The sequence below is a fragment of the Anolis sagrei genome, chromosome 9 (genome assembly GCF_037176765.1).
Source record: "Anolis sagrei isolate rAnoSag1 chromosome 9, rAnoSag1.mat, whole genome shotgun sequence".
NCBI lineage: Eukaryota > Metazoa > Chordata > Lepidosauria > Squamata > Dactyloidae > Anolis > Anolis sagrei.
The window spans coordinates 26,903,231-26,931,004 of NC_090029.1; the positions used below are offsets into that span (position 1 = coordinate 26,903,231).

Here is a 27,774-nt window from a genome sequence, read left to right on the forward strand (position 1 = left end):
TGCTTCAGAATGAAGACTTCAGGATGTAGTATAAATTTGATGGCATTGTCCAAGGAATGATACAGGCTGGTAGATGTTATCCTTGTTACATTGCTTCCCTCTCCCTTTGCAATTCCTTGCCACCATCATTGTTGGCATTGCTTCTCCACAGCTGGCATTGGCTGTGACAGAAGCTGGCAAACATGATGCACAGCGAAAAAATGAGAAGAAACAGAATGGGAAAGGAGTAGCAGGAAGAGGAAGCCCTGTGATCCAGAGGCACCATCCCACCACAGATGTGATATGGTTTTCTTTTTGTCTTTCCAGCAATGTTCCAGAGCTTGGACAGAATTCAGCAGGAATGCAGCAATCTCCTCAAGGAAGGAGTAGCTGGGCCAGGTAAGGCTTCCACCCCAAAGTCTTTCTCCTTCCAGAAATGTCCAAAAGAGCTGGAATTACAGATAAGCCACCAGTCTATATTTTTGATCAAATAATTTGAAGTTTTACTAATGTTTACATTTAGCAATAACATTTAGCAATACCACTGGGATCTGGATTTCTTTAGAATGCATGGCTTCCTTGTTTGCATTAAGATAATATTGCTACACATCTACTTGGAGCAGACGTGTTCATAAAATGCTTGGTTGGTTACAAAATCTTACAGCATAACTCTGTACTTATGGTTGTTGTTTCATATGAAGCATTTGCTTCTGTAGAAATAGTAGTATGTATTCTTCATATGGACATTGAAGGAAGACAACATTGTTTATGCAATACAACTAATAAACAGAGGAAATGAGTTGAACAGATGTAAAAATAGATGGGTTGTTGTGAGTTTTCCAAGCTGTATGGCCATGTTCCAGAAGCATTCTCTCCTGACGTTTCGCCTGCTTCTATGGCAGGCATCCGCAGAGGTTGAGAGGTTGTGAGGAAACTAGGCAAGTGAGGTTTATATATCTGTGGAATGATGTCCAGGGTAGGAGAAAGAACTCTTGTCAGCTTGAGGCAAGTGTGCATGTTGCAATTCGCCAGCTTGATTAGCATTGAATAGCCTTGCAGCTTCAAAGCCTGGCTGCTTCCTATGTTCCTCAGATATATGGAACAGAGGAAAGAAGTTGAACAGATGTAAAAAAAAGATGGCTTGTTATGAGTTTTCCAGGCTGTATGGCCATGTTCCAGAAGCATTTTCTCCTGACATTTCGCCTGCATCTACGGCAAGCATCCTCACAGGTTGTGAGGTCTGTTGGAAACTAGGCAAGTGAGGTTTATATATCTGTGGAACATAGGAAGCAGCCAGGCTTTGAAGCTGCAAAGCTATTCAATGCTAATCACGCTGGCCAAATGCATACTTGCCTCGAGCAGACAAGAGTTCTTTCTCCCACCCTGGACATTCCACAGATATCTAAACCACACTTGCCTAGTTTCCAAAAGACCTCACAACCTCTGAGGATGCCTGCCCTAGATGTAGGCGAAACGTCAGGAGAGAATGCTTCTGGAACATAGCCATACAGCTCAAAAAAACTCACAACAACCCAGTGATTCTGGCCATGAAAGCCTTCAACAATACGTAAAACTAGATGTTTGTTGTAAGCAAAGGATAGCTTCTTCATGCCTCAATGCTATCCCACTGAAAAGAAGGAGGAATGAAATTCTGCGTATTCATAGAAAGCATCGTTTTTCAATTAAAAACAACTGTTGTTTTTAATTGAAAACAATTTTCATCTCTGTTTATGACAAGGGCGGGGAACATATGGCACTCCACAAATTACTGGGGATCAGATCGTATCAGATCTACCTACCATTTAAGAAGGACCATACATTTCTCACCTCATATTTTAGATATTTTAGAAGTCAAAAAACAAGGGTATTTTATCAAGGCTTCCTCCCCTCAAAGACAAAGCAACATGGGTGTGTTGCAGCCTCAGTTAGCACTTACCCTAAGAGCCAAATACATAGGGAGTTGCCTGAGAAGATGTATTCCTCCTAGAAAGAGGATAGAAGAATTTCAAATAATGGGCTATTTGTGCATTGGCAACAGTTCCACAATCCTCTGAGTGTCTGCCAAGGTTGTACGAGGTTGTGTAATTGCAAGCAATCCAATTGGATATTAGAATCACAGAGTCCATGGAGGGAAGTGTCTTGAAGCTGGCTGACAAAACATACAGAAATGGCAGATGAGTAGAGTTTCCTTGGCCTCCTGAATGATTCTTTACAGGGCACACATTTTATAAAGCCAGTTTTTCCTAGAAATTGCAGTGTAAAAAAAGCATAAAAGAAGCACTTTCCCATTGTAACTGGAGGAACAACACAATTGAGCTAAGAAATATTTTGAAGGTGTGGATTCAGCTTATGATTCTGTGATTCTATACCTCTACTTGGGAAATGAAAGCATGGACATTTCTAGCCACCAAGCAATTAATATAAAGTTGGAGTTGAAAGGAGACAATGTGGTATTGCACTGAACTAGGACTCCAGGAAAACAGCATTTAGTAAGCCCCTACTCTGTCATGGAAACCCACCAAAACTTAGGTTTTTGTAAGTTTTTCGGGTGGTATAGCTATGTTCCAGAAGCATTCTCTCCTGACATTTCGCCTCCATCTACAGCAGGCATCCTCAGAGGTTGTGAGATCTCACAGCTTCTGAGGATGCCTGTCATAGATGCAGGCAAAACGTCAGGAGAGAATGCTTCTGGAATATGCTCATACAGCCCGGAAGACTCACAGCAACCCAGTGATTCCGGCCATGAAAGCCTTCAACAATACACAAAACCACAACCTCTGAGGATGCCTGCTGTAGATGCAGGCGAAACGTCAGTAGAGAATGCTTCTGGAATATGGCCAAGCAGCCCGGAAGACTCACAGCAACCCAGTGATTCCGGCTATGAAAGCCTTCAACAATACACAAAACCACAGCCTCTGAGGATGCCTGCCGTAGATGCAGGTGAAACGTCAGGAGAGAATGCTTCTGGAATATGGCCATACAGCCCAGAAGACCTCACAGCAACCCAGAGATTCCAGCCATGAAAGCCTTCAACAAAACACAAAACCAAAACTTGTTTTCTGCTGCGCAAAGACTGACACAGAGCAACGGATTCAAATCACAGGAAAAGAGATTCCACCAAAACATTCGGGGGAAACGTATTGATGTTAGGAGCTGTTCAGCAATGGAAAATGTCAGATAGACTTTGAATATGTAGATTGGATTGTATAGATTCTCCTGCTATAACAGTGGTTCTTAATCTGTGGGCCACGGACCACCAGTCGGCCACGAGGACTAAAATCTGGTCCGCAAGCCTGCTTCCTTTTTATTTGTTTACTTATTTTATTTTATTTTATTTTTTCTTCTTTCACACTGCCTGTCACTCCTTTGTTGTCTCTAACCCCTTGGGTAGACCACATCAGCTCTAGATTATTAAATATGGGTTTCTGTGTGCGAGCAGATTGCAACTACTGGGTGGCATATGTTCTGTATCAGGAACTAGAGCTGATGTGGTCTATCCAATTCAATTTTCTGAATCAGCACCACAAATAACCAAACCAAATCTAAAGTTGACCAAAAACCGATTTGTAGCCCCTTTGATACTAATGTTGGAGAGAGGTCCCTGGTCAAAAAAAGGGTGGGAACCACTGTGCTAAATGGATCATGTTCCAGGTGACAGGGAGGGGCTTCTACCTGTCGCACAAAGCAGCCACTGCTAGCTGGATTAGACTAACCTTCTCTCACCTGCTTTCCTCTGTTGTGTTGGCCTACCATCTGATTTTTCTTAGCCTGGTTATTATTATTATTATTTCAGATATTTGTACCCTGCCCTTCTCAGGGCAGCTTGCGGCCAGCAACAATTCAATGTACACATAATAAAATACATAATAAAATCCAATAATTATATACATTTAAAACGTTAAATCACATTAATTAATTAAAATCTGTTTCTGTTTCAATAACAGCCTGGTGGCCTTATCTGAGCCAAATTCTGTAGTTAGAGACTCCATCAAGCATGTCCATAGTCCATTTCCATAGTGATTGTCATCTTTGTCACTGTCATTGTCAGCAAGATTACCCAAAGGCCTGGTCCCACATCCACGTTTTTAACTTCTTTCTAAAGGAAAGGACGTCGAGAATCTAATTTCCCCGGGGATTGAATTCCACAGGCGGGGGCCACCACCAAGAAGGCCTGTCCCTCGTCCCTGCCAAGCATGTTTGTGACAGAGGCAGGGCCGAGAGCAGGGCCTCCCCAGAAGATCTTAAACTCTGAGGTGGGACATAGAAGGAGATATGTTTGGAGAGGGTACGCTGGGCCAGAACCGTATAGGATTTTATAGGCTAAGACCAGCACTTTGAATTGTGCTCGGAACTGGACCGGCAGCCAGTGGAGCTGACATAACTGAGGGATGGTGTGCTCCCTGTATGACGCTCCAGTGAGTAGTCTATCTGCTGCCCGTTGGACTAGTTGGAGTTTCCGAACAGTCTTCAAAGGCAACCTCACATAGAGCGTGTTGCAATAATCTATTCGGGATGTAACAAGAGTGTGGACCACTATAGCCAGATCAGACTTCCCAAGGTATGGGCACAGCTGGCTCACAAGTCTTAATTGTTCAAAAGCTCTCCCAGCCACCGCCGAGACCTGGGGTTCCAGGCTCAGCGATGAGTCCAGGATCACTCCCAAGCTGCGAACCTGCGTCTTCAGGGGGAATGTAACCCCGTCTAACACAGGCTGTAACCCTATGCCCTGTTCGGCCTTTCGACTGACCAGTAGGACCTCTGTCTTGTCTGGATTCAATTTCAATTTTCAATTTGATTGTAAGAAACACTTGGCTTTGAGGAAGAAAATTTTTTAAAAAAAGGCAGGGGAGAATACCAACAACATCAAACCAAAATACTTGATTTTTACTCCCTGGAATTAGGTGGTCCTCAATGCCTATGAAAACTAGATGGGACACTCACAAGCCATAAGAAGAAGCTGATGTGGATTGATCCCAGATCTAAGCTCTCCTGGGAGGACTAACATCCAGTTGAGATTTCTACTGAATGTTTTGGAGATCTTTCCCCCTCCTGCAATGTCATTCCGACCCTGGAATGACAACTCTGAAACTAAATCCAGCCAGTAAGAAATGACAGGCAGGCCTCCCAGACAGACATCCTGTCATTGCTGACATCAAACATATTTTCCCAGTACTACTTTCAGTGTTAGGTAATAACTGGGACAGTAATCTCCTCCAACATCTGCTGCTTGTTCAAATCTCTGGCTCTTCCCCCCCCCCCCCCCCCCGATCTCACCGGCACCTTGAATATTATTAATTGCAGTTCCCATTATTTTCAGTCTGATAAGGAAGGGGCCTTGCTTTATCATGCAAGGCTTTACGATCAGTTATGGAAAGAAACATATGGAAATAATATTGATATTCTAACAATGCATTTTCAGAGACATTTCATGCAAAAGAGGAGGCAGTTTTGAAAACATATCTTTATAAGGCAATGTTGATGCCTCAGAAAACAGATAAAGCAGGGAAAGATTAGTTGAATCTATGTGTGCGCTGCTGCTTTTTAAACCAAAACTCTAGCAGAGAATAAGCAACAGAGAGGGAATTTAAAGTCAGAACAAAATCCACGGAGATATTTTGGACTGTCAATTTCTGTCCCTGTAGTGACTACTCTCCTTCTTCCTTTGGGGCTTGGTTCTGTTGTAACAGATGATGGGAGACAGGTAACATGGATCTGGACCATTGCACTGCAAGTTATGGAAAGCAAAATATATTTTTGTCTTGTCTGCAACTTATCTGTGGCCATAGTAGCACAATGGGTTAAATCACCAGCTACAGATAATATTGCTGACCAGAAGGCTGGCAGTTCAAAACGGCAGATTGGGGTGAGCTCCCACCACCAGCCCTAGCTTCTACCTACCTAGCAGTTCGAAAACAGTAATGTGAGTAGATCAATAGGTACTGTTCCTGTATTGTATATACATTGTATATAACCCTAGCCAGCATGGACAATGGTAAAAAATGTGCAGCACTAGAGTCTAAAACTGCTGGAAGCCAACGGATCAGCAGAAGCCATGTGGCAGTCTAGGGATCTGGAGGGTTCATGGAGTTTTGTCCTGTTAGTCCTACCTTTTTGGATTCCTAGTTTCTATTATTCACCAGAAGGCTGATCCATGACTGTAGAGTTTTCATAATGCTCCAAACAGCGATGAGGAATGTGGTAGATATTTAGCTCACACTAAACACCCCTAAATGCTTACACATTTACAGAATTGCTTTATGCTTAGCAGCTGTAGTTTTGCATGTTGGCCCCAGATTTTCAGGGCATCGTATGTCAGCTGTTTAAAAATATAACCACACCCTCCTTTCCTCAAACCATACCAGTTTGAGAAGCTTGTTCAACACAATGGGCAACATCGACCCAGTAAATACTTGCTGGAAGGCACAGATTGCTGCCATGACATGAGAGCCATAAAGCGTATTATATCGAAGAAGGGGGGAAATATACCAGATGACTCTCTTGGCTTTGCAGGGTTTTAAAGAAGCAGATTGTTTCCATTACTGCAGGGGGAGAGTCGGGGAACTACTGCTAGAACCGTGTTTTGTATGAGAAATCAACCTTTAGTGGGGAGATGGGTCACGGTTCTTGCATTACAGTTGTTTGCCTACCTGTATAAACCTTTCGAAAGGGGTGAACTAACAAATGGTACATTTAAGAATATTCAAGACTCATCGAGGTTCTTGTAAAAGAGGACTGGGCTGCTGGGGATAGGTAAAAGTAAAGGTTTTCCACTGGCATGAAGTCCAGTTGTGTCCGACTCTGGGGTATGGTGCTCATCTCCATTTCTAAGCTGAAGAGCCGGCGTTTCCATAGACACCTCCAATGTCATGTGGCCAGCATGACTCCATGGAGCGCCCTTACCTTCCCGCCGGAGCGGTACCTATTGATCTACTCATATTCGTATGTTTTTGAACTGCTAGGTTGGCAGAAGCTGGAGCTGACCCCATCAAATTATAAGTTAGACATAAGACCACTTAAAACACATAACAATAAAACAGATTAAAACCATATAAAGCGCTGAGTCTTGATCTCATACTCATCTACAGTGAATTTACAAAATCCAAAGTCCTTATTCAGGCTGCTGAAGTCTAATTCCGTAATCTCTTATTCATCAAATGCTTGCATGCTTTTTTCTAAAGATCAGGAGGGATGGGACCTGACTGATGTCATTGGGGGGGGGGGGTTCCACAACCGAGGGGCCACCAGAGAAGGCCCTGTCTATCATCCTCACCAGTCACACTTGTGAAGAGGGTGGGACCAAGAGTAGGGCCTCCCCTGATGATCTTAAAGCTCTTTTTGGCTTATAAAGGGACAGGTAAGGCATTTGGACAGGTAAGTTGGACAAGAAATGTTTAGGGCTTTAAAGGCCAAAGCCAGCACTTTGAATTGAGCTTGGTAGCAAATTGGCAGCCAGTGGAGCTGATGCAACAGGGGGGTTGTATGCTCCCTGTACACTGCTATCCACTGGACCACTTGAAGCTTCCAAACAGTCTTCAAAGGCAACCCTATGTAGAGTGCATTTCAGTAATCTATTCGGGATGTAATGAGAGCATGGACCACTGTGGCCAAGTCTGATTTCCCAAGGTATGAGCACAACTGGCGTACAATTGTGAAGAAGCTCCTCTGGCCACTGCTGAAACCTGTCTTCAGGGGGAGTGTAATGCCGTCCAGCACAGGATGTAACCATATGCCCTGTTCGGCCTTCCAGCTGACCAGGAGTATCTCTGTCTTGACAGATTCAATTTCAATTTGCTCGCCTTTATCCAGACTGTTGTGACTCAGCTGGAATCTCAGAGTGATGGTGTCAATGAGTCTGATGAGGATGATAGGATTCAGATTCACAGTCAGGTGCAAAGCGATGTGATAGATGAGGAAGAACAGGGTACAGAAGTTCAGTTGTTTCCCACAGCAAGGGATGCCACTGTTGATAGTGAAACTACTGAAAGCCAGGTGCATTTTGATTCAGGAAAGGAGGACAGTTGCTCTCAGCCAGATAATGAGCAAGAAAGCACTAACAAACAGATTGACCTTGATGAGGCCGGAGCTTTAGATCGAGCTGATCGCTTGGAATTTAAGGTTAAAAGAAGTGTGAGAATCATTAGCAAGCGAGAGAGAGGGAGGCCAAGGGCCAGAGGGACGCCTTCATGTTTTCCAAAGAGTATTAAACAGGCTGTTTGAAAATACCCCAGTGTCAGAGCAACTTCTTGCTTCAGCCAAGAAACCGAGGATTTATCTTGCAGTTTTCATGTTCATGGTTTCAGGAATTTGTCATGTTCTTATAGGACTTTGCCTTGCTTATATCTTCGTGGTTCCTGTTTTCCTTATATTGATCTTTGCAACTATACTTTTGCCTTTTTGAACTTTTTATCTTTTACTTTAATAAACCATAAAGATTATTGCTTGTGTGCTGTTTGGTGTCTGAAAGCAAGGTGATTCTACTCTGAGGTGCGACACAGACCATCACAGCCTCCAAGCCACCGGTTCAGGATCTCATCACCCTCCTTAGCAACAGGTGGAAAGGAGTGATAGAGTTGTGTTCGGGTTATTGTATCAATAATACCTGTGTTAGGATTATTGTGTCAAAGTGAAAGGGCCTTCATGTGAACTGGAATGTCCCTGATAAGGGAATGGTCAAATTATATTTTCCTATGCTTCAACCTAAAGATACACACAGCTGTTTTTATAGTCTGCTCCAATTGTTCTTGTCGATTGAAAAGTCTATAAGTGTTTCTACCTTCAGCCGAAATGTCGCAGATTCAAATCTGGGGAGCAGTGTGAGCTTCCACTGTCAGCCCCAGCTTCTGCCAACCTAGCAGTTCGAAACATGCAAATGTGAGTAGATTAATAGATACTGCTCCGGCGGGAAGGTAAGGGCGCTCCATGCAGTCATGCTGGCCACATGACCTTGGAGGTGTCTATGGACAACACCGGCTTTTTGGCTTAGAAATGGAGATGAGCACCACACCCCAGAGTCGGACACAACGGGACTTCATGTCAGGGGAATACCTTTACCTATCCCCAGCCCAGTCCTCTTTTACAAGAACCTCTCTGAGTCTTGAATATTCTTAAATGTACCATTTGTTGCAATGGAGAAGTCAACATGTGTGAAAGGTGATCCCAGAGTTGCCCATCTTACCCTGTTTACCCACGAAAATGGGTAGTAGACCCAGAGTTTTCCCTCTGGCCCCCACCCTCAATCCAGCTTCTGAGACAGCGAATACTGAAAATAGTGCCACTGAATTGAAGACAAAGAGCAGAAGGGGCTGGATTCAGTTCCAGATTTCCTGTACCAGATTTTCGTGAGTACAACCACAGCTGTAATGCAAGCACAATGTTGAATGAAGGCCAGCGTGACACATATACACACACTGCTGGTTTGCTGCTCTTTAAACATAGAATGCTCCCATCTACTGAGCTCAATATGGACAAGCCTTTTATGGACAAAATGAGGAGGATGCATCCCAACTGAACAATGTCTTTAAATAAAATAAATGCAATTTGTGCTAGTCAAAATTATGTATCTGCCAAGATCATTATTAATGAGGTAGAAAGTGCAGCAGAGGTAAATATAGCCTTGAGGAACAGCTGGGGGTGGGGAGATGTAAGTGGTATCCACTCTCCCAAAACTTGTTGAGAAGACACTAGAATTTATTACATGTTTTGGTTCCTATGCTGTGGAAACATTGTAATGATTGTATCCCCAGTGAATGTAGTTTTGGAGACATAGTATCTCCAAGCACCTTGTGACACAGCATTTGCGAGCTCTTTGTAATGTATATTAGCCAAATGGCTTGCTTTTGCTGTCATGCCAGCTTACAGAACGAAGGCAACTGTTTATTTTTAATGACATGAGGGAAATACATACATGTTTATTTAGGTATATCTATCTATCAATAGATAGATGTACCTGAATATTGATTGGTTTTATTGATCGATTTGTATTGATTTTGTTGTATAAAGTGACTGTTTAATTGTTATAATTGCTGTATACATGTTTTATCCATTGTTTATGTTTATGCTGGCATCGAATTGTGCCTTTTGTAAGCTGCCCTGAGTCCCCCCCTCGGGGGTTGAGAAGGGCGGGGTAGAAATGTGCGAAATAAATAAATAAATAAATAAATGTAATGTTCATTTGTGGGATTAACATAACTCAAAAACCACTGGGCGAATTGACACCAAATTTGGACACAATACACCTATCAGGCCAACGGCTGTCCATCAGCCCTAAAAACACACAAAAAAATCCCCAGCAGAACGGACTTTAACCCCCCCTAAAATAAACCATATATACACATACAATCATATACATATACACATGCACATATACATACACACACACATATATATGCAAGTGCACACAAATATACACAAATACACACACATACGCATACACCTACACGCATATACATATACACATACATACACACACATATACATGCATATTTGCATATACCCAAGCACACACAATTACAAAATATACATATACACATATAAACACAAATACACACATAAATACACACACACACATATATACACATAAACACGCATATATACACATATACACAAATATATACACAAACATAAACACATATATACACACACAAAACACATATACAATGCATGGCAGGGGACGGCTAGTATGTGTGTATACATACCTGAATTAGTATGTCTTTGCCGTTTGGTTTCTTTGATAAACTTCCTGTCATGCACAAAAATAAAACACCCTTATTTGGGCCCCCATATCTAACTTCACCAAGAACATTTTCTTTTGCATGTTCTTGGTGACCTTTGACTAAAGTGCATTTGGCTTGGGAATGACTACAACATTTGTTTCCCCCATTATCTGAAGGGCTCTATTACTGCATCTTTTTCTGGATATTTTTCTTCTTCAGGGACATTTGCAGATTATTGCCCACCTAGCTCAGTGTTGTCTGCTCTGATTTTCTCCTCCTTTAAAGAGTATTGCCCATGAGCTGTTAAAACATTAACATCCCTTGACATTAAGTCTAGTCGAGTCCGACTCTGGGAGATGGTGCTCATCTCCATTTCTAAGCCAAAGAGCCAGTGTTGTCCGTAGACACCTCCAAGGTCCTGTGGCCAGCATGACTGCAAGGAGCACCGTTACCTTCCCACCGGAGTGGTACCTATTGATCTGTCCACATTTGCATGTTTTTGAATTGCTAGGTTGGCATAAGCTGGGGCTAACAGCGGGAGCTCACTCCTGCTACCAGTTACTGCTCTCACAGTCATTTTGCCAAATGCACCCCCTAATCTGCCATGGCCCGAGAACCCACCCAACCACTTAATGGCCATGTTTAGAATGATCCAGAGTTCAGGCAGATGGGGCTTCATCTTTGGCCGGAGGTTTTGCACAGCTGGTAAGTCATCGGCAACTATAAGATCTATCAAGCTAAAGGTTGCAAGTCCAAAGTCCCGGGTCGGCGTGAGCAGCCGACTGTCAGCCCTGCTTACCGTTTACCTAAGCAGTTTGAAAACAGCTTTAGCTGTAATTGGAGAAATTAGGTACTGCTTAAAGTGGGGGAACCCATAAAGAAAAAATCAGAAAATGCTGGAATGAGGAAGTCCTGATGGCTCTTCGTCATAGAGGATGGAGCAACAGTACCCCCTGTGTACTCGAGCCAAACCGTCCATGGCATCGAAACAACACACCTCCTTCTGTTCTGTCTGTCTGTGTACTGTCTATACAAACGGCATTGAATGTTTGCTGTGTATGTGTACAGTGATCTGCCCTGAGTCCCCTTCAGGGTGAGTAGGGCGGACTATAAATAAAGTGTTGTTGTTGTTGTTGTTGTTATTTGAAACACAACAAGATGAGTCCACAGCAGACACTCTGCTGGCTATTGAATTGGATCACACGTTGGACACTTCTCAAGTGTCTAGGGCTGCGTCATGTATTGGCGAATAATGCGTGCAGATCCCAATAAGGTGGCCTTTTGCAACTGGCAGATGGTAATTTTGTCAGCGCCAATTGTGTTGAAGTGTAGGCCAAGGTCTTTAGGCACTGCACCCAGTGTGCCAATCACCACTGGGACCACCTTGACTGGTTTGTGCCAGATTCTTTGCAGTTCGATCCTTAAATCCTCATATTGTGTCAGCTTATTATTATTTTTTGGTCCAGCTACTCATTCTTGGGTGATTGAAATGGTTGGATGCATTAAGGAGCACCGCAGGAACCACTTTGTGCTTCTAACCATGGAAAATCCATATGCCTCAAGAAAATTCACAAAAACAGCATGAATGGTTGAATTTCTGTTTGTTTTTTGTGTAGTGCGGTTTCAGTTGGCAAAGGAGGTAAAGGAGGTACCCAAGAAAAAGCTGAAGAAAGAAAAGAAAGAGGTATGTTTGGAACCAGTGCTCATTAACATCAGAAGATGCTATTCTATTCTATTCTGCCTACCTTACTCATTTTGACTTAAGATTGCTTTGTTAGTCCAAAGTTGTCAAGGAGTCAGTGCAAAAGGAATCGGTTTATGTTCAACCTGCCCCATGGTTTCTTTTAATCCCCAAATCTCCTACCATAGCCAATCAATTTTCCTAAAGCAGCTTATGGATGTCATTTTATACCACTTTGAGTCCCATTCATGGGAGAAAAGCGGGATAAAAGTAAATAATAATAATAATAGTCATCATCATAATCTTTTGGACTTCATGTCCAACTGTAGTCTTCCCATATAACCTCCCTTGCCCTCTTTTCTGAGATTTACATTTTTCTGTTTCAGGAGTGCCATAATAATATAACAAAAATGCATAATGGAGGTTCTGGGTTGGATGATTAGGATTCAAGGTTGAGTGGCATTTATTTATTTAATTTATTTATTTACTGCCTTTGTATACTGCCTTTCTCAGCCTGTTGGTGACTCAAGGCGGGTTACAACAAATCAGTGTACATAATATCATGATACAAATTAAAACATTAAAACAATATAAAACCACAACAGAGGCAATAAAAAATCAACAACATTAGCATCTCCTTGTTAAAGAAAAACATTGTCCAATTCCATCGTCTAGTCATTCGGTCTAGTCATTTACTGCTGTTGCGTATTGTTGAAGGCTTTCATGGCTGGACTGTTTGAGGACCGGGACATCCGTAGGGAGACCAAGGGGCTTGTTTATAAAGCTATTGTCCTCCCAACCCTGCTATACGCCTGCGAGACGTGGACTGTATACAGACGTCACATGCAACTCCTGGAACGATTCCATCAGTGCTGCCTCTGAAAAATTGTGCAAATCTCTTGGGAAGACAACCAGACAAATGTCAGCATGCTGGAAGAAGCAAAGACCACCAGCATTGAAGTGATGGTCCTCCACCATCAACTCCACTGGACTGGCCATGTTGTCTGGATGACTGACCACCGTCTCCCAAAGCAGTTGCTCTACTCCAAACTCAAGAACGGAAAATTGAATGTTGGTGAGCAGGAAAAGAGATTTTAAGATGGGCTCAAACTCTGGCATTGGCATTGAGAACTGGGAGCCCTGGCCCTTGAGCACTCCAGTTGGAGGTCAGCTGTGACCAGCAGTGCTGCAGAGTTTGAAGAGGCACGAATGGAGGGCGAAAGAGAGAAATGTGCTAAGAGGAAGGCGCAGCAAGCCAACCCCGACTGGTACCGCCTTCCACCTGGAAACCAATGCCTTTACTGAGGGAGAAGATGCAGATCAAGAATCGGGCTCCACAGTTACCTACGGACCCACAGCCAGGATACTACACTTGGAGGACCATCATCCTCAGACTATGAGGGATCGCCTAAGTAAGTAAGAAGTAAGTCATGGCCGGAATCACTGGGTTGTTGTAGTTTTTTCGGGCTATATAACCATGTACATCCTGCATATAAAATATTTCCATTACAATTCATAACAGTAGCAAAATGACAGTTATGAAGTAGCAACAAAAATAATTTTATGGTTTGTGGTCACCGCAACATGAGGAACTGTAATAAGGGGTTGCGGAATTAGGAAGGCTGAGAAACACTGACTTACAATAATGTGTCACCTATAATAATGCCTCTTTCTACCTTCTTTGTAGTCGCATTATATTGGAGATGGGCCAAACTTCCAGCGTTCGCTATTCAACCTTGGTGGCCAAAGTCCACTCGTCCTATATTATTTACAGATGCATGGTATAGCCAGTACTTTAGCGAACAGTCGGGCTTACAGGATCAATCACAGTGAAATCTGCAAGATACCATATCCTTTTTTAAAAAAAATAGAAGATATTGTGTTGAAAAAAACCTCTGAAACTTGTACTAAAATGATACAGTTCAATTTGTTTAAAAAGGAGGATAGATGATTGTGGAGTTGGGAAGAGAACAAATTAAGTATGTGCTTTGGATTGGGAAGGAGGTTCGCTATAGGTCAGTTATTATAATTTTTCTGAGGTCCCTCAGGCAAAGTGATTTGAAAGGCGTAATGTCCAAAATAAACTATTTGCGGTGCATATTTGTGTGCAGGGAATTGCTCACACTCAGGTCTCCATAGGTTCCTCGGGAGGAAGAATGAAGTGGAATGTGTTTCACAAAGGCAGAACATTTGACAAAGAGTGCTGTAATCCCTCAGCAAGAATGAGTTGTGAGTTATCAAGTGAGCAGACAGCTCATGATTTTGTTGGATTAATGTATTCCAGTTGTCCAACAAGATGCATTTCTGTACTACGTTTGGATTGGTCACCTGGGTCTTAAGAACGTGCAACTTTGGGATCTAAACTTGGACATAATTTGTAGCACTTGGAGCCTCCTTGCTGTGCACCAGCCAACTTTTCAGAGAGTTTATGCATTGTGTCTTGGCTCTAACATCGCACCCCTAGCATCATTCAAATGATTTCAAATTATCGTGCCTAGCCATGATGTTGGCTTCCCTCTGTTAAATTGCAAGGGGCTTAGGAAGTGCAGGTCATTTTAATTAATTTTGTTCTGTCTTGCAAATATAATCATTTCCAGGTAGTCTGGATTTTGGCAGAGTTAGCCATTCCCAATAAAGACTAATTTCTGAGGCTCCCTGCAGCATCCTTAGCACTCTGCTCGCCTATATATACCCAAATGTTTCCAAATGGTAGAGGAGAAAAATCTGTACTAGAGAGTTGTTGATAGCATTGTTCATCTTTTGTGGAAATTCGTGAACACACTTGTGTTATAGGATGTAAGGATGGTAACTGGGATATCTGTATACTTCCCACAGCAATGAGGTGCAGGTAAACAATAGAAAAGAGAGAGATTGGTGTCAGGTATTAGCACTGCTGAAGCTCAGGTCTCAGTAGGCTACAATCCCACTTGGCCATGTTGTCTGGATGAGTTTTGGGGGCCGTTTCCAACACAACTTTTTAGTGGGTTGCTGTGAATTTTCTGGGCTGTATAGCCATGTTCTGAACCTGTCTGAATGCATCTTCCCTTATAAACCTGCTAGGACTTTAAGATTGTCCAGGGAGGCCCTGCTCTAGATTTCGCCTGCGTCACAAACACGTTTGGTGAGGATGAGAGACAGGGCCTTCTCAGTGGTGGCCCCTTGGCTATGAAATGCCCTTCCTAGGGACATTAGATTGGCCCCCTCCCTCTGAACATTTTGAAAAAGACTCAAGACTTGGTTGTTTGAGCAACCATTTGAAAATGCAAGATAAAAGATATAGGAATTTGAATGACTGGATGACGAGATGGGACAATGTTTTTAATTAAGAGATGCAAATGATATGTTTTAATATTCTTGTTATGGTTTTATATTATGTGTTAATGTTTTTAAATGTTTTATGGTGGTTTTGGGCATCGAATCGTTGCCGTTGTAAACCTCCCTAAATCGCCTGAGGGCTGAGAAGGGCGGTATACAAATACAATAAATAAATAAATAAATGTTCCAGAAGCATTCTCTCCTAATGTTTCGCCCATATCTATGGCAGGCATCCTCAGAGGTTGAGAGGTCTGTTGGAAAACTAGGCAAGTGAGTTTATATATCTGTGGATTGTCCAGGGTGGGAGAAAGAACATTTGTTTGCTTGAGGCCAGTGTGAATGTTGCCACCTTGATTAGCATTTATTGGTCTTGCTGCTGATTGCTGCCTGGGGGAATCCTATGTTGGGAGGTGTTAGCTTGCCCTGATTGATTCTTGTCTGGAATTCCTCTGTTTTTTCAGTGTTGCTATTTATTTACTGTCTTGATTTTAGAGGGTTTTTTTAACACCAATACCCAAATTTTGTTCATTTTCATGGTTTCCTCCTTTCTGTTGTCGTTGTTCACATACTTGTGGATTTCAATGGCTTCTCTGTATAGCCTGACATAGTGGTTGTCAGAATGGTCCAGCATTTCTATGAACTCAAATAATATTCTCTGTCCAGGTAGGTTCATCAGGTGCTCTGCTGTGGCTGACTTCTCTGGTTAAGTTAGTCTGGAGCGTCTTTGGGCAATGCTGCATTTGGTGGTCCCTATGTAGACTTGTCCACAGCTGCATTGTATATGATAGACTCCTCCAGAGGTGAGAGGATCCCTCTTTTCCTTTACTGAACGTAGCATTTGTTAGATTTTCTTAGTGGGTCTGTAGATAGTTTGTAGGCCAAATTCAACACACCTTCTTTTGAACAATATAAATATTTGACACAACAAACTTCTGAAAGGATCAGAAAGCAAACTATCCTTTCCCTTGACCGAAACGACAGCACACCCATTTCTCCAACTTACCTAGATGTTATTGAGAAGAGTCAAGAGTTTACAGAAAATCTGCGCAGTGATTTAATTGAGTGAGTATATGCCGAATGTAAACTATTTTCTTTAAAACAGTGTTCAAATGGGGAGTTATTTGGAGATCTCAAGTCAACCCGCTAGGTATGAATTATCTGCTCTTACCTATAATTTTTGAAGTGTCTTTTGGTCTTCAAGGTCCTTGGGAGAACCAAGTGATTCAAACTCTTTGTTGGAGTTCTGCCTTTGATTATGTTCCAGGATCGGGGTGCTTTGGATGTGGGAATGATGTAAATGAGGTTCAAGATGGCAATGGTTTGGTCAGTGATATTGATGCAGAGAATGACATAGAGACACCTGTTCAACGTGCAGTTTCCCATGGGAATGTTCCTACAGGGTATAGGGATAGTTATTTACTCCCTGAATTGCTCTCAGAGAGTTCCCAGGATTTGGGGCTTGAAAACAACTTGGCACCTGCAGAAACTAATATAGATAGGCAAGCGGAAATTAATCAAAACAGACAGGCCAAGCAAGGCCTTCAGCATTCTGTCAGGCTTCAACAGAAAAAGATAAGGGCTGCTCAGGGAAAGTGAAACCAATTTCTGAGTGCTTGGAAAGGCTTTTATGTTCCAAGCATGGAAAAAATAGTCAGATGAAGCATTGTTGAGAAACCTGCTAAGTTCTTGTCCTCGTCTCATAGAAGCCTTGCTTGGAAGATTCATGCTTAAAGATTTCTTATTTCATGGTTTGGTTTTTGTCTCTTGTGATTATTTGCTCATGCCTTGGATCAATGTTTCTTGATTCTTTGGATTTTGTTAGAGACTTGTGGACTTTGCTTTTGGACATGGCTGAACTCTACTTTGGACTAATGTGTTCCTGCTTATCTTTTTACCTAATTGGATTTACCTATTCCTTTAAAGTGTTTTTCTACTTTCCTGTTTTTACTTATCTTCAATAAAAGGATTGCTTTTCCTATTCAACCTTTAAAGTCAGGGGGTTATTCGTGTCCTGGAGTGCAACACTCTTGGCCTTTTAAAAAAACTAATTTACCTAATTCCTGATGAAAGTATGATTTTCACTCTTAACATCAGCCATCCTATCTCCTGTTCCTTGATGAAAGTATGTATGTATATAAACTCATTGGTGGCATTGTGAAAGAGAAAATGGGAATGTGTGACTCATAGCTAGGGCAGGAGATAGGACGGCTGATGTTAAGAGTGAAAATCAGCAAGACAAGTTGTTACCAGTAACTATAGGTCTCCGAGTGGTCATCTATGAACCCACACAAATGGTATCAAACTAATGATGGTGCATTCAAATACTCATTAGGTTAACTGGTGATTGTAGAAGCCAAATTGCAGTCGCTGCTCTGTCCAGTTATTCAACAGGGAAAAAACTGATAATAACTTTCAGCGCCTTTGGCCAGCAAGTGAGATAGCAGCTGTGATTCACATCCCATTTTTGGATGTTAGAAATTCACAGTTGTAAAGCAAGTACGGGCAGTAGGCCATATATATGCCCCATGGGCCTTTTTGTGTGTGATCTCAACTCAATGCTTTCTCCAGCATGAAAAAGGATGAATTAACAAGGAATGGGGTTTGCTTTGCTAGGAATGGAAGTTTATGTACCCCAGGGAGAGGAGCATACAAAGCACCCTCTTGGGCTGCCAAAAATTAAAACTGGAAGCAGACATAATGTCTCCTTCCGCTTTTGGTTTCTTCCGTTGGGATGGGGTTTTTTTGGGGTCACTTTTGGTTCTTTGGTATATGATAGAGGCAAACATGTGACTCCTAGCCCTACAAAAATTGTGTCAGAAAAGGAAAAGGTCAAATGAACAGCAACAGGTAGGGAATTTTTAAAAAGCAGAACTGATAACAGGTCAGCAATAGGCCTGTCGGTTTCGTTTCGTTGATTCGTTATTTCGTATTAAAATCGTTATTTTTTGCATATCCGAAGCGATATCAAAACATATTTTCAAACCCGGAAGGGTTTGAAAATATCGAAGCAGCAGCCCCATTTTTTTTACGAGCGGAAGCTCCGCTCGTTAATGGGATGGAGGCTGCTGTAAATGGGGCGGGCGGGGCGAAGGGGCGGCGCGAGGAGGAGGAGGGCGCAGGAGCGCGCGCGCCATCCGATCGGCTCGGCTCCTGCGCCCCCCCCCTCCTCCTCCTCCTCCTCCTCCCCCCAGCTGGGAGGAGGAGGGGGAGGAGGAGGAGGGGGGCGCAGAAGCCGGAGCCCATTGCATGGCGCGCGCGCGCACACAAGCGGCCTCCGCGCGCCATCGGGCTCCGGCTTCTGCGCCCCCCTCCTCCTCCTCCTCCTCCTCCTCCCCCCAGCTGGGAGGAGGAGGGAGAGGAGGAGGAGGAGGGGGGCGCAGAAGCCGGAGCCCATTGCATGGCGCGCGCGCGCTCACAAGCGGCCTCCGCGCGCCATCGGGCTCCGGCTTCTGCGCCCCCCTCCTCCTCCTCCTCCTCCTCCTCCCCCCAGCTGGGAGGAGGAGGGAGAGGAGGAGGAGGAGGGGGGCGCAGAAGCCGGAGCCCATTGCATGGCGCGCGCGCGGAGGCCGCTTGTGTGACTTTTCAGGGCTGTATATGACCATGTTCCAGAAGCATTCTCTCCTGACATTTTGCCCACATCTATGGCAGGCATCCTCAGAGGTCTGTTGGAAACTAGGCAAATGGTGAGTTATATATCATCTAATATTATCGAATGTCCAGGGTGGGAGAAAGCCATTCAATGCTAATCAAGGTGACCATTACTGCAACATTCACACTACTTAGCCTGTTTGATCAAGAAAATTTTTTTTCTAAAATGTTTTGTAAATAATAACGAAAATTCGTAAATAACAAAACATTTTTTTGGAAAGTTTTGTAAATATTTTTAATATCGAAACAAAAAAACACCCCAATTAAGAATCGAATTTAGAAACAAATTTTTTCTTGATCAAACAGGCCTAGTCAGCAACTATCTATATTGGACCGGGCTTTAGCAAAGCTAGTGAATCACCAGCATAAATACATCTTACCAATCAAAATGTTGGCAGTTGGAAGCCTGGGTCGGGGTGAGCACCCGCCCTTCAGTCCAGCTTACTGTCCACCTAAGTAGCTTAAAAACAGCGGTGAGTAGAGAAATTAGGCACCGCTTAAGCGGGGAGGTATTTTACAGCCAGAATCGAGCACAGGATGCCGAAGTTGGGGAAAATGCCAACATAATACCTCAATCTGTTATCTGTCCTGCTTGTTTAATAGCATTGCATATTGCCGTGAATGTGTTCTGTGATCCGTCCTGAGTCCTCTTTGGGGGTGAGAAGGGTGGAATAGAAATGCTGTAAATGTTTAGGTTTTTTAAAAAAAATTATGTCAGAAGCGACTTGAGAAACTGCAAGTAGCTTCTGGTGTGAGAGAATTGGCCATCTGCAAGGATGTTGCCCAGGGGATGCCCGGATGTTTGAATGTTTTACCATCCTTTTTGGAGGCTTCTCTCATGTCCCTGCATAGGGAGCTACAGCTGACAGAGGGAGCTCATCTGTGCTCCCCCTGGATTCGAACCTCTGACATGTCGGTCTGCAGTCCTGCTGGCACAAAATAATAATATTAAATATATCTGCTTTAACTTTTGCAAGCCACTCACCATAGCGGTATTTGGGGTTGATGATAGATATTGAAAGCATGCAGAGCTTCCTTGGTGCTTTGAATAAGCCAGTTCAAAACCATGCAGATCAGACCCAAAAAACTTTTCTATGTTCAGTTCACTTAAAAACAAAAAAAAATCAGAGGTCCATGACCTAAAGGTTCAGGACTAACAATGCGTTGGCAGCTTAAGCTGTTCGTTTTCAAATCATCTACAACAGATGCCTTCAGAGCTGATGATCCTTCCAGAAAGAGTTCTTCAGTGACTCTTCTTTCTGTTCTGTTCTGGCAGAATTAATTTGAGGAATGCCGAGCTTCCAAGCAAAGTTACGGGAAAAGGGAAAGCGATAAACGAAATGTAGCATTTCCTGTACAGCTTGGGGGAGGGGGGAATAATGTTGTTACATTTTAAAAGAAAAACATTTCATTTTCATGGATAATATTTCAAGCGTATTTTGCATATCCCTCTGCATTTTAGTTTCGAACATAAGTGCAATGAGGAAATCGCACAGATAGTAGAAGAGAGAGAAAAAATGAGCAAGAAATACAAAAGGTTTGCATTCTGATTACTTAAAAAAAAACAGCTACTTAATCCATGGGTTGTTGTAGGTTTTTCGGGCTATGTGGCCATGTTCTGGAAGCATTCTCTCGTGAAGTTTTGCCTGCATCTATGGCATCTATGACAAGCATCCTCAGAGGTTGTGACCCCACAAGATTAGGCTAGCACCCAACTTCCACAAAGATCCAAAGACATGGATATTCCACTATGCTTTTGACTAGACAATTCTCTGAATAGCTTAGTCCCAGCAAGGACCCAAAATCTTCCCCTCTCACTTTACTATTGTTCTGTACCCAGAGTTATAATGCTCTAATCTTACATTGCCCTCTATCTCTACTGTTGCCAAATTACCTACGCACTTTATCCATCAGCCCTATCTTCACAATTGTTTTTGCACCAGTCCGCCCACCCATGCCCAGAAATTGATCATTATTGCAGGTTCACTGGTTGTTGGTTTGATGGTTGATCTTATATTTTGTTATAATGTTGTTGTTTTATTCTGTTTCATGGTGTTGTTTATACATTTTAATGTGTTATATTTTAACTATATTATATTTTAACTATATTGATTGGGCCCGTCCCTATCAATATACAGCTGGCTGTAGATTTGCCCCAAGTCCTGTTGGGAAAATGTAAGTGGAGTACAAAAATAAAGCTGCTGCTGCTGCTGTTGTTATAAACTCTCCCAAATTTTACAGATAAAACAGGATCATATGTTGTCAAGCAATATCCAAGTGTGGTCAAGATGGCAAAAGTTACTCATGAAAAAGAACAGACAAGCGAGGAGAGGCTGCAGCAGCTTAATTTGGTCTGAGACTACTGGTGTGCTGTCGCACGCTGGGCCTATGACAATGTCTGTTTACAGGACGTGCTTTCTGTATGCCCAACGGGACGCTGAGGGTGCCTCAGCTAAAGGTTCCCATAGGTTTCCCAACACAAAGTTCTGTAGAGGCTCAAAATAAGCCCAACAAAGTTCTTTATTAAAGCTTAAATCTTCAAACAAGTGAATTAAATGCTTTATAATCTTAAAAAGCTGGTAGCTTTCTCCATCTGTCAACAAGGGACAGGCAAATGCTTGATAAACTGTGCCTTTCTTCTTTAGGGAAACCTTCTGACCTCTCCTTGGGCAATCTTTCTTTACCCTGCTGGCATGAGGCCCCAACTCCCAGCTCCAAACTGCTTTATAGATAGCCCGAGTGACCCTTACCAGACAAGGTCTCTGTAGATCTGCCAAACTGGTGTCCTGTAGATTTGCCCCACAAAGGCCGTGGAACCATTCCTTTATTTTCCAGCAAAGCTGGCTGTATTCCCCCAGCAAAAGCTGTGGAACTGTAACTTCACTCCCCAGCAAAGCTGGCTGTAGATCTATTTCTTTCACCCCAGCAAAGCTGGCTGTAGATCTATATGTTTAACCCCAGCAAAGCTGTAAGAATTGAAGCTTTTTGCAGGTGGGACAGAGAAAGCCCACACATCTGGCTGCAAGGCTCCAAACTGTGAGACTGAACTAAAAGTCCCCTTTTCCCTCCAAACCTGGGGAAAGGGGCGGATCTAAAGGCTCTAATGATGACTGATAGGTTGTTGGCCCTATGATTACAACCTGGGGAAAGCTACCCAATTGCAAAATGCAAGGCCCAAATAAATTCAAACAAACTAACAGTGCAAGAAAAAGAATCAAATCTCCTGGCACAGCCGTGCCAGCACAACTGGGAAGATAACTGAGTGCTAACTATTTTTTCCCCTTTGAACCCAGTTTGCACCAGTTGGGGTAAATGAGAAAGTGGAGGACAGAATCAGAGACATTTTAAAAACGTTTGATAAAAAGGGTGTTGCAGTGAATTAACAGGGACTGTTCCAGCCAAAGTGGAAATGAAACTAAACCAATTTGAGTGCCTACTGTTTGAGCTCATGTTCACCCATGGAGAAGTTCTGTGGGATGGCCATTGGGGAAAGCGACACAGCCATCCCTGCTCCCCATTCACCAGGATACCCCATTTCCTAGCTGAGACAAGGGTAGAAATTTCCTTCAGCTGCATCTGATGGCATGGCAGAAGTGTTACAAATATTTAGTAAGGAAGATATAATATATTTTGGATAACAGCATTCATAATCTTTTTGAAAAGAAAAAAATATGTCCTATCCTTTTGGCAAATGTGGATCTCCATGAACATCTGGAAACCACCTTTTGAAAACCACTACTCAAGGAAAAGCATGACCTTGTTAGAAGTCAATCCTTTGAAAAAGTGATGTTCACAAGCATTCCTGTAATAACACACAGGTAACTCAGCTGTTAAATTCATAAACCATGTCTTTGAACTGCCAGGGACAAAGACATGCCATTGCACAAAGAGCATATACTTAGCTAGCCAAGTTTTGAAAAGTTTCTTTGAAGCTGAAATTGCAGTTGCCCAAAACATATATTCTCCCTTGAAACCTCTTAGTATAAAATATGCACTCAGAGACAAAAAAAACCCCACTCTTCTTTAAAAGTAACATATCTTGTTTACTCACAAACATATTGTATTAATTCAGCATACATGCACATTTATAGATAGGATGTAGTTTCTTTGTGTTGAGAATACAGGGACTATTCTTAATCAATAGTCCATAGTCCAAGGTCTTTTAAGTATACATCTTATGAAAGTCCAAACTGTATAACTGTACTCACTGCTTCTCAAAGTAAACATATAGTAAACTGTTTGTGCATAAGTCCTGTGCCATCACTCCCAGATGCTATAACGTTAAAACTAAGATGTGCTTCTCTCTTTATCTGGACGAACTGCTGGGGGTCTTTCTTTGAAGCAATAACTCAATACTTTCAGCAACTGATGCCAGTCAAGATATGAACATCAACAAAATATTTATTTCCAAAGTCCTTGGCAGACTTGGCACAGCTTGATAAAGTTACAACACAAACAGTCAATTTGGAAAACCATAAAGATGTTCTTTCCTTTTCCTTCAATTACTGAGGTAACTTTTCTCCAAATGGTAGAAAAAATCCTGGGATCTTTCACCCTAACCTTGAGCTGCTATGGTTAGAAAGAACAGGTCTTCCCCTATCTAAGCACAAGGTTAGCTTTGGAGATGAAGTAATGCTCAATAGTACTCAATAACTGTTTCTCTCTATTTCTGAATAAGCTTCTCTTTATCTCTGTATCTACCTATAACTCAATCAGCTTATCTGACTAAATAACCCAATTACTCAATTACTCAATTGCTATAATATCTATCTATTTCAATTTCTCAATTGTACTCACAATGGCTTTTCAGAGTTTTGCCTGTCTGACCAACAGCACACCTGAGGCTTTTTTCTCTACTGAAGGAGGCAGGGGAGATTCCAAAATGGAGATCTCAATCCCAGGAAAAAAGGGCGGATTCCTAACCCAAGGAGATACTTTCTAAACCAATAACTGCAGGAGGCCTGCAGCCTCGCTTTCCAGACTCTGATAATGTTTAACTTCCAGAGTGCTGCTGGGTCTATAGCAACTCTGGGGAAATGCAAAGGAATGCTATCCCATGCAGCTAAAAGGCAACATAAACCATGCTCCTGGAAGATGGAACAAGTCCAAATGCAAACTGTTTCCACTGAAGTCCAAAAAGCATACTATAACAAAATGGAGTCTTGAGTCTGAACATGCTCTGTACAGTCACATGTCTGTAGCCCCTCCCACACCAAAGAGGTCAGTCAAACTGGCAAATCAATATATATATACAATACAGGTTAACAATTATATACATCAACAAACAAATAGGCTTGGAAGGTTGCTATTTCCAACACTATATCAGACCCCCATTAATTGATTTAACAAAATGCTTATGAAAAGAATGGTGTGGACTGGCAGTCCAGCATGAAAGAAATGGACTCCAATCTATTTGAAATGGCTGGCTTGAATTTGAAATTCCAGCTCATGCTGGATGCATTTCTGTTGGCATTTGGCAACAACAGGAGTGTTGGATTATATTTTGTCTTATGGTCAGGCAAAAAAGATAATATTCCAGCCACTAAGGTCAGCTAATATCTGGGACACAGTTCACAATACAATAGGCAGTGAAAGACTGTAATACATCTGTGCTTGTTTGCCCTTTCTGCTAAAATAAAAAAAATCCAGATTGACCCGTTGAAATGTCACGTTGACCGGGCTAGATTGGGCGCAGGGCTTAGTGATCTACAGAGGTGCAGCAGTGAGGAAATGAGGCCATAGAGCATGGCTTAAAAATGCTCTTGGAAGATGATGCCCTAATTTGTTTTCTTATCTAGGATGTTGAAAACCATCACCAAGAAGCCGACTGAAGCGAGGTTAAGGACCGAGAGGTTTCTCGCCGAAATGGTATTTCACTACTTATGTCAGTCTTCATAGACTTGAAGTAAGACCTGTGCTTTAGTTCTAAGTGAGGGAAGCCTCTGCAACATATTTGGAAAGGGAACTGCCATTCCTGGAGGCTTCTGTGGAAGGTGATTTGCCTTCTTTTCTTTTGCCAGAAAAATTGGAATCCAGAGAGTCTAGAAGGTCAGGACTGCAAACACAGTCTATGGGTGGCTTTGCCCTACTTACTTACTCACTTACTTAGGCGATCTCGTTGTCCAAGTAGGATAGTCTTCCAAGATCAGTGTACTGGTGGTGGGTCCATAGGTGACTGTGGAGCCCTATTCTTGATCTGCACCGGGATTGTGGCACAGCTGGCTGAGTGTCAGCTGCATTAAGATCACTCTGACCAAAAGGCCATGGGTTTGAAGCCAGCCCGGGTTGGAGTGGGTTTCCCACGAATCGTGTAGCCTGTTGTCGACCTTTGCAACCTGAAAGACAGTTGCATCTGTCAAGTAGGAAAATTAGGTACCACCTTAAAGTGTGGGGAGGCTAAATTATCAAATATATGAGGCCATAAAAAAGACTCCAGCAAAGCACTCCAGCAAAAAAGCATGCGGGGAATGCGGAAGTACTTCATCAGTGTCGCAGATGGACGATGAAAGCGACAGCTCCCCTGGCGGCCAGAAAAAAGTTAAATAGCCTCTGTGTATGTCTGTATATGTTGTATGTCAAAATTGGCATTGATTGTTTGCCATATATGTGTGCACTGTAATCCGCCCTGAGTCCCCTGTGGGGTGAGAAGGGCGGAATATAAATGCTGCAAATAAATAAATAAAATAAATCTGCATCTTCTCCCTCAGTGAGGGCTTTGGTTTCCAGTGGAAGGCGGTACTGGTCGGGGTTGGCTTGATGCACCTTCCTCTTGGCACGTTTCTCTCTTTCGCCCTCCATTCGTGCCTCTTCAAATTCTACAGCACTGCTGGTCACACCTGACCTCCAGCTGGAGTGCTCAAGGGCCAGGGCTTCCCAGTTCTCAGTGTCTATGCCAGAGTTTTTAAGGTTGGCTTTAAGCCCATCTTTACATTTCTTTTCCTGCCCACCAACATTCCGTTTTCTGTTCTTGAGTTCAGAGTAGAGCAACTGCTTTTGGAGATGGTGGTCAGGCATCTGGACAACGTGGCCGGTCCAGCGGAGTTGATGGCGGAGGACCATTGCTTCAATGCTGGTGGTTTTTGCTTCTTTGCCCATCAGTCTGTGTATGGAGTCTAAACCTAGCAGATATAGACAATCGTGGAAGTTTGATTTAATTCTGAATTAACCAACTGCATGTAGTAGTAGTAGTAGTAGTAGTAGTAGTAGTAGTAGTAGTATAGGTATTATCAACGAACAGTTGGTGCATGAGAGAATCCTTTTCAAGAGCAGGGATGGACTCTTAAGGCACAGAAAGAAACTCCATCAGAAGCAGACATAGAAGCTTAACATACCGTATGTAGTCTAGTATAAGCCGAGTTTTTCAGCTCTTTTTTAAGGCTGAACAAGCCCCCCTCGACTTATATTCGAGCCAAAGTTATTGTTTTACTCTATTATTATTATTTCATTTATTATTTTTCTCTTTTTATTATTGTTATTATTACATTTCGTATTTTACTATATTATTATTGCTATTATTACATTTCCATTATTTTACTCTATTATTATTTTTATTACATTTATTAATTTACTCTATTATTACTTTTATTATTTATTTTCCATTATTTCATTCTATTATTGTTTTTATTACATTTATTATTTTACTCCTATTATTGGAAGGATATGTAAGCACATTTACACTGAAGAAAATGAGAATAATGGTTTAATCAGAGTGGGACAGTCTTATCTTAAATTACAGTTTTATGTAAATATTCAAAAACATTTAACCTACAGATGCCTCAATTAATGTAATTTTATTGGTATCTATTTTTGCTTTGAAATGTATCTGTAGCTGTTGCATTTCCCACCCTTGGCTTATACTCGAGTCAGTACATTTTCCCAGTTTTTTTGGTGGTTAAATTAGGTGGCTGGGCTTATATTCGGGTCGACTTATACTTGAGTATATACAGTGCATAGTTATGCTTAATTTATGCATTTGAACATCCATTTCCTGTTTTATTTGAACAGGAAAGTGCAAAGCCACGGCATTATGGATTCATTGGAGCAAGTGTTTAAAGACATTAAGAGGTGCATGGCGACCGCTGAATTTGACTCAGTGACATGTTTGTTATTATATGTACCTCTTTCTTTCGAGTCAATAAAAATGAGACAGTGTAACATTTTTTTTGTTTGAGCCTTTCTTACAATTGGACCTGATCACAGAGATTGATCAGATCACGAAGAGGATTCCCTCTTCCAATTCCAGGATTAGAGCGGCAGGCATCCAGTGAGTCAGAGTCCAATTCCAATGTAAATCCAGGGGCGGTTCAACCCATTACGCAATGTAAGCATTTGCAGTATAGTTGATTTTGCCCAGGGGCGCTCTTGAAGCACTCTTGGAGGGAAAATAGACCTTGACATGTGCGAGTTGTAGTTACTGGGATGTATAGTTCACCTACAATC

General features: G+C 42.3%; 1 protein-coding gene across 1 annotated transcript in view; it reads left to right on the forward strand.

Moving 5' to 3' along the window:
• Window positions 1-27,494, forward strand: part of FAM227B (family with sequence similarity 227 member B) — a 100,532-nt gene extending 73,038 nt beyond the window's left edge. The window contains exons 11-17 of the mRNA XM_067471397.1: window positions 307-378; window positions 12,308-12,375; window positions 14,060-14,220; window positions 16,672-16,749; window positions 20,798-20,872; window positions 25,134-25,203; window positions 27,340-27,494. Coding sequence (XP_067327498.1) covers window positions 307-378; window positions 12,308-12,375; window positions 14,060-14,220; window positions 16,672-16,749; window positions 20,798-20,872; window positions 25,134-25,203; window positions 27,340-27,387 — 572 coding nt within the window. The 3' untranslated portion in view covers window positions 27,388-27,494. The remainder of the gene's footprint in view (window positions 1-306; window positions 379-12,307; window positions 12,376-14,059; window positions 14,221-16,671; window positions 16,750-20,797; window positions 20,873-25,133; window positions 25,204-27,339) is intronic.
• Window positions 27,495-27,774: the final 280 nt, after the last annotated feature.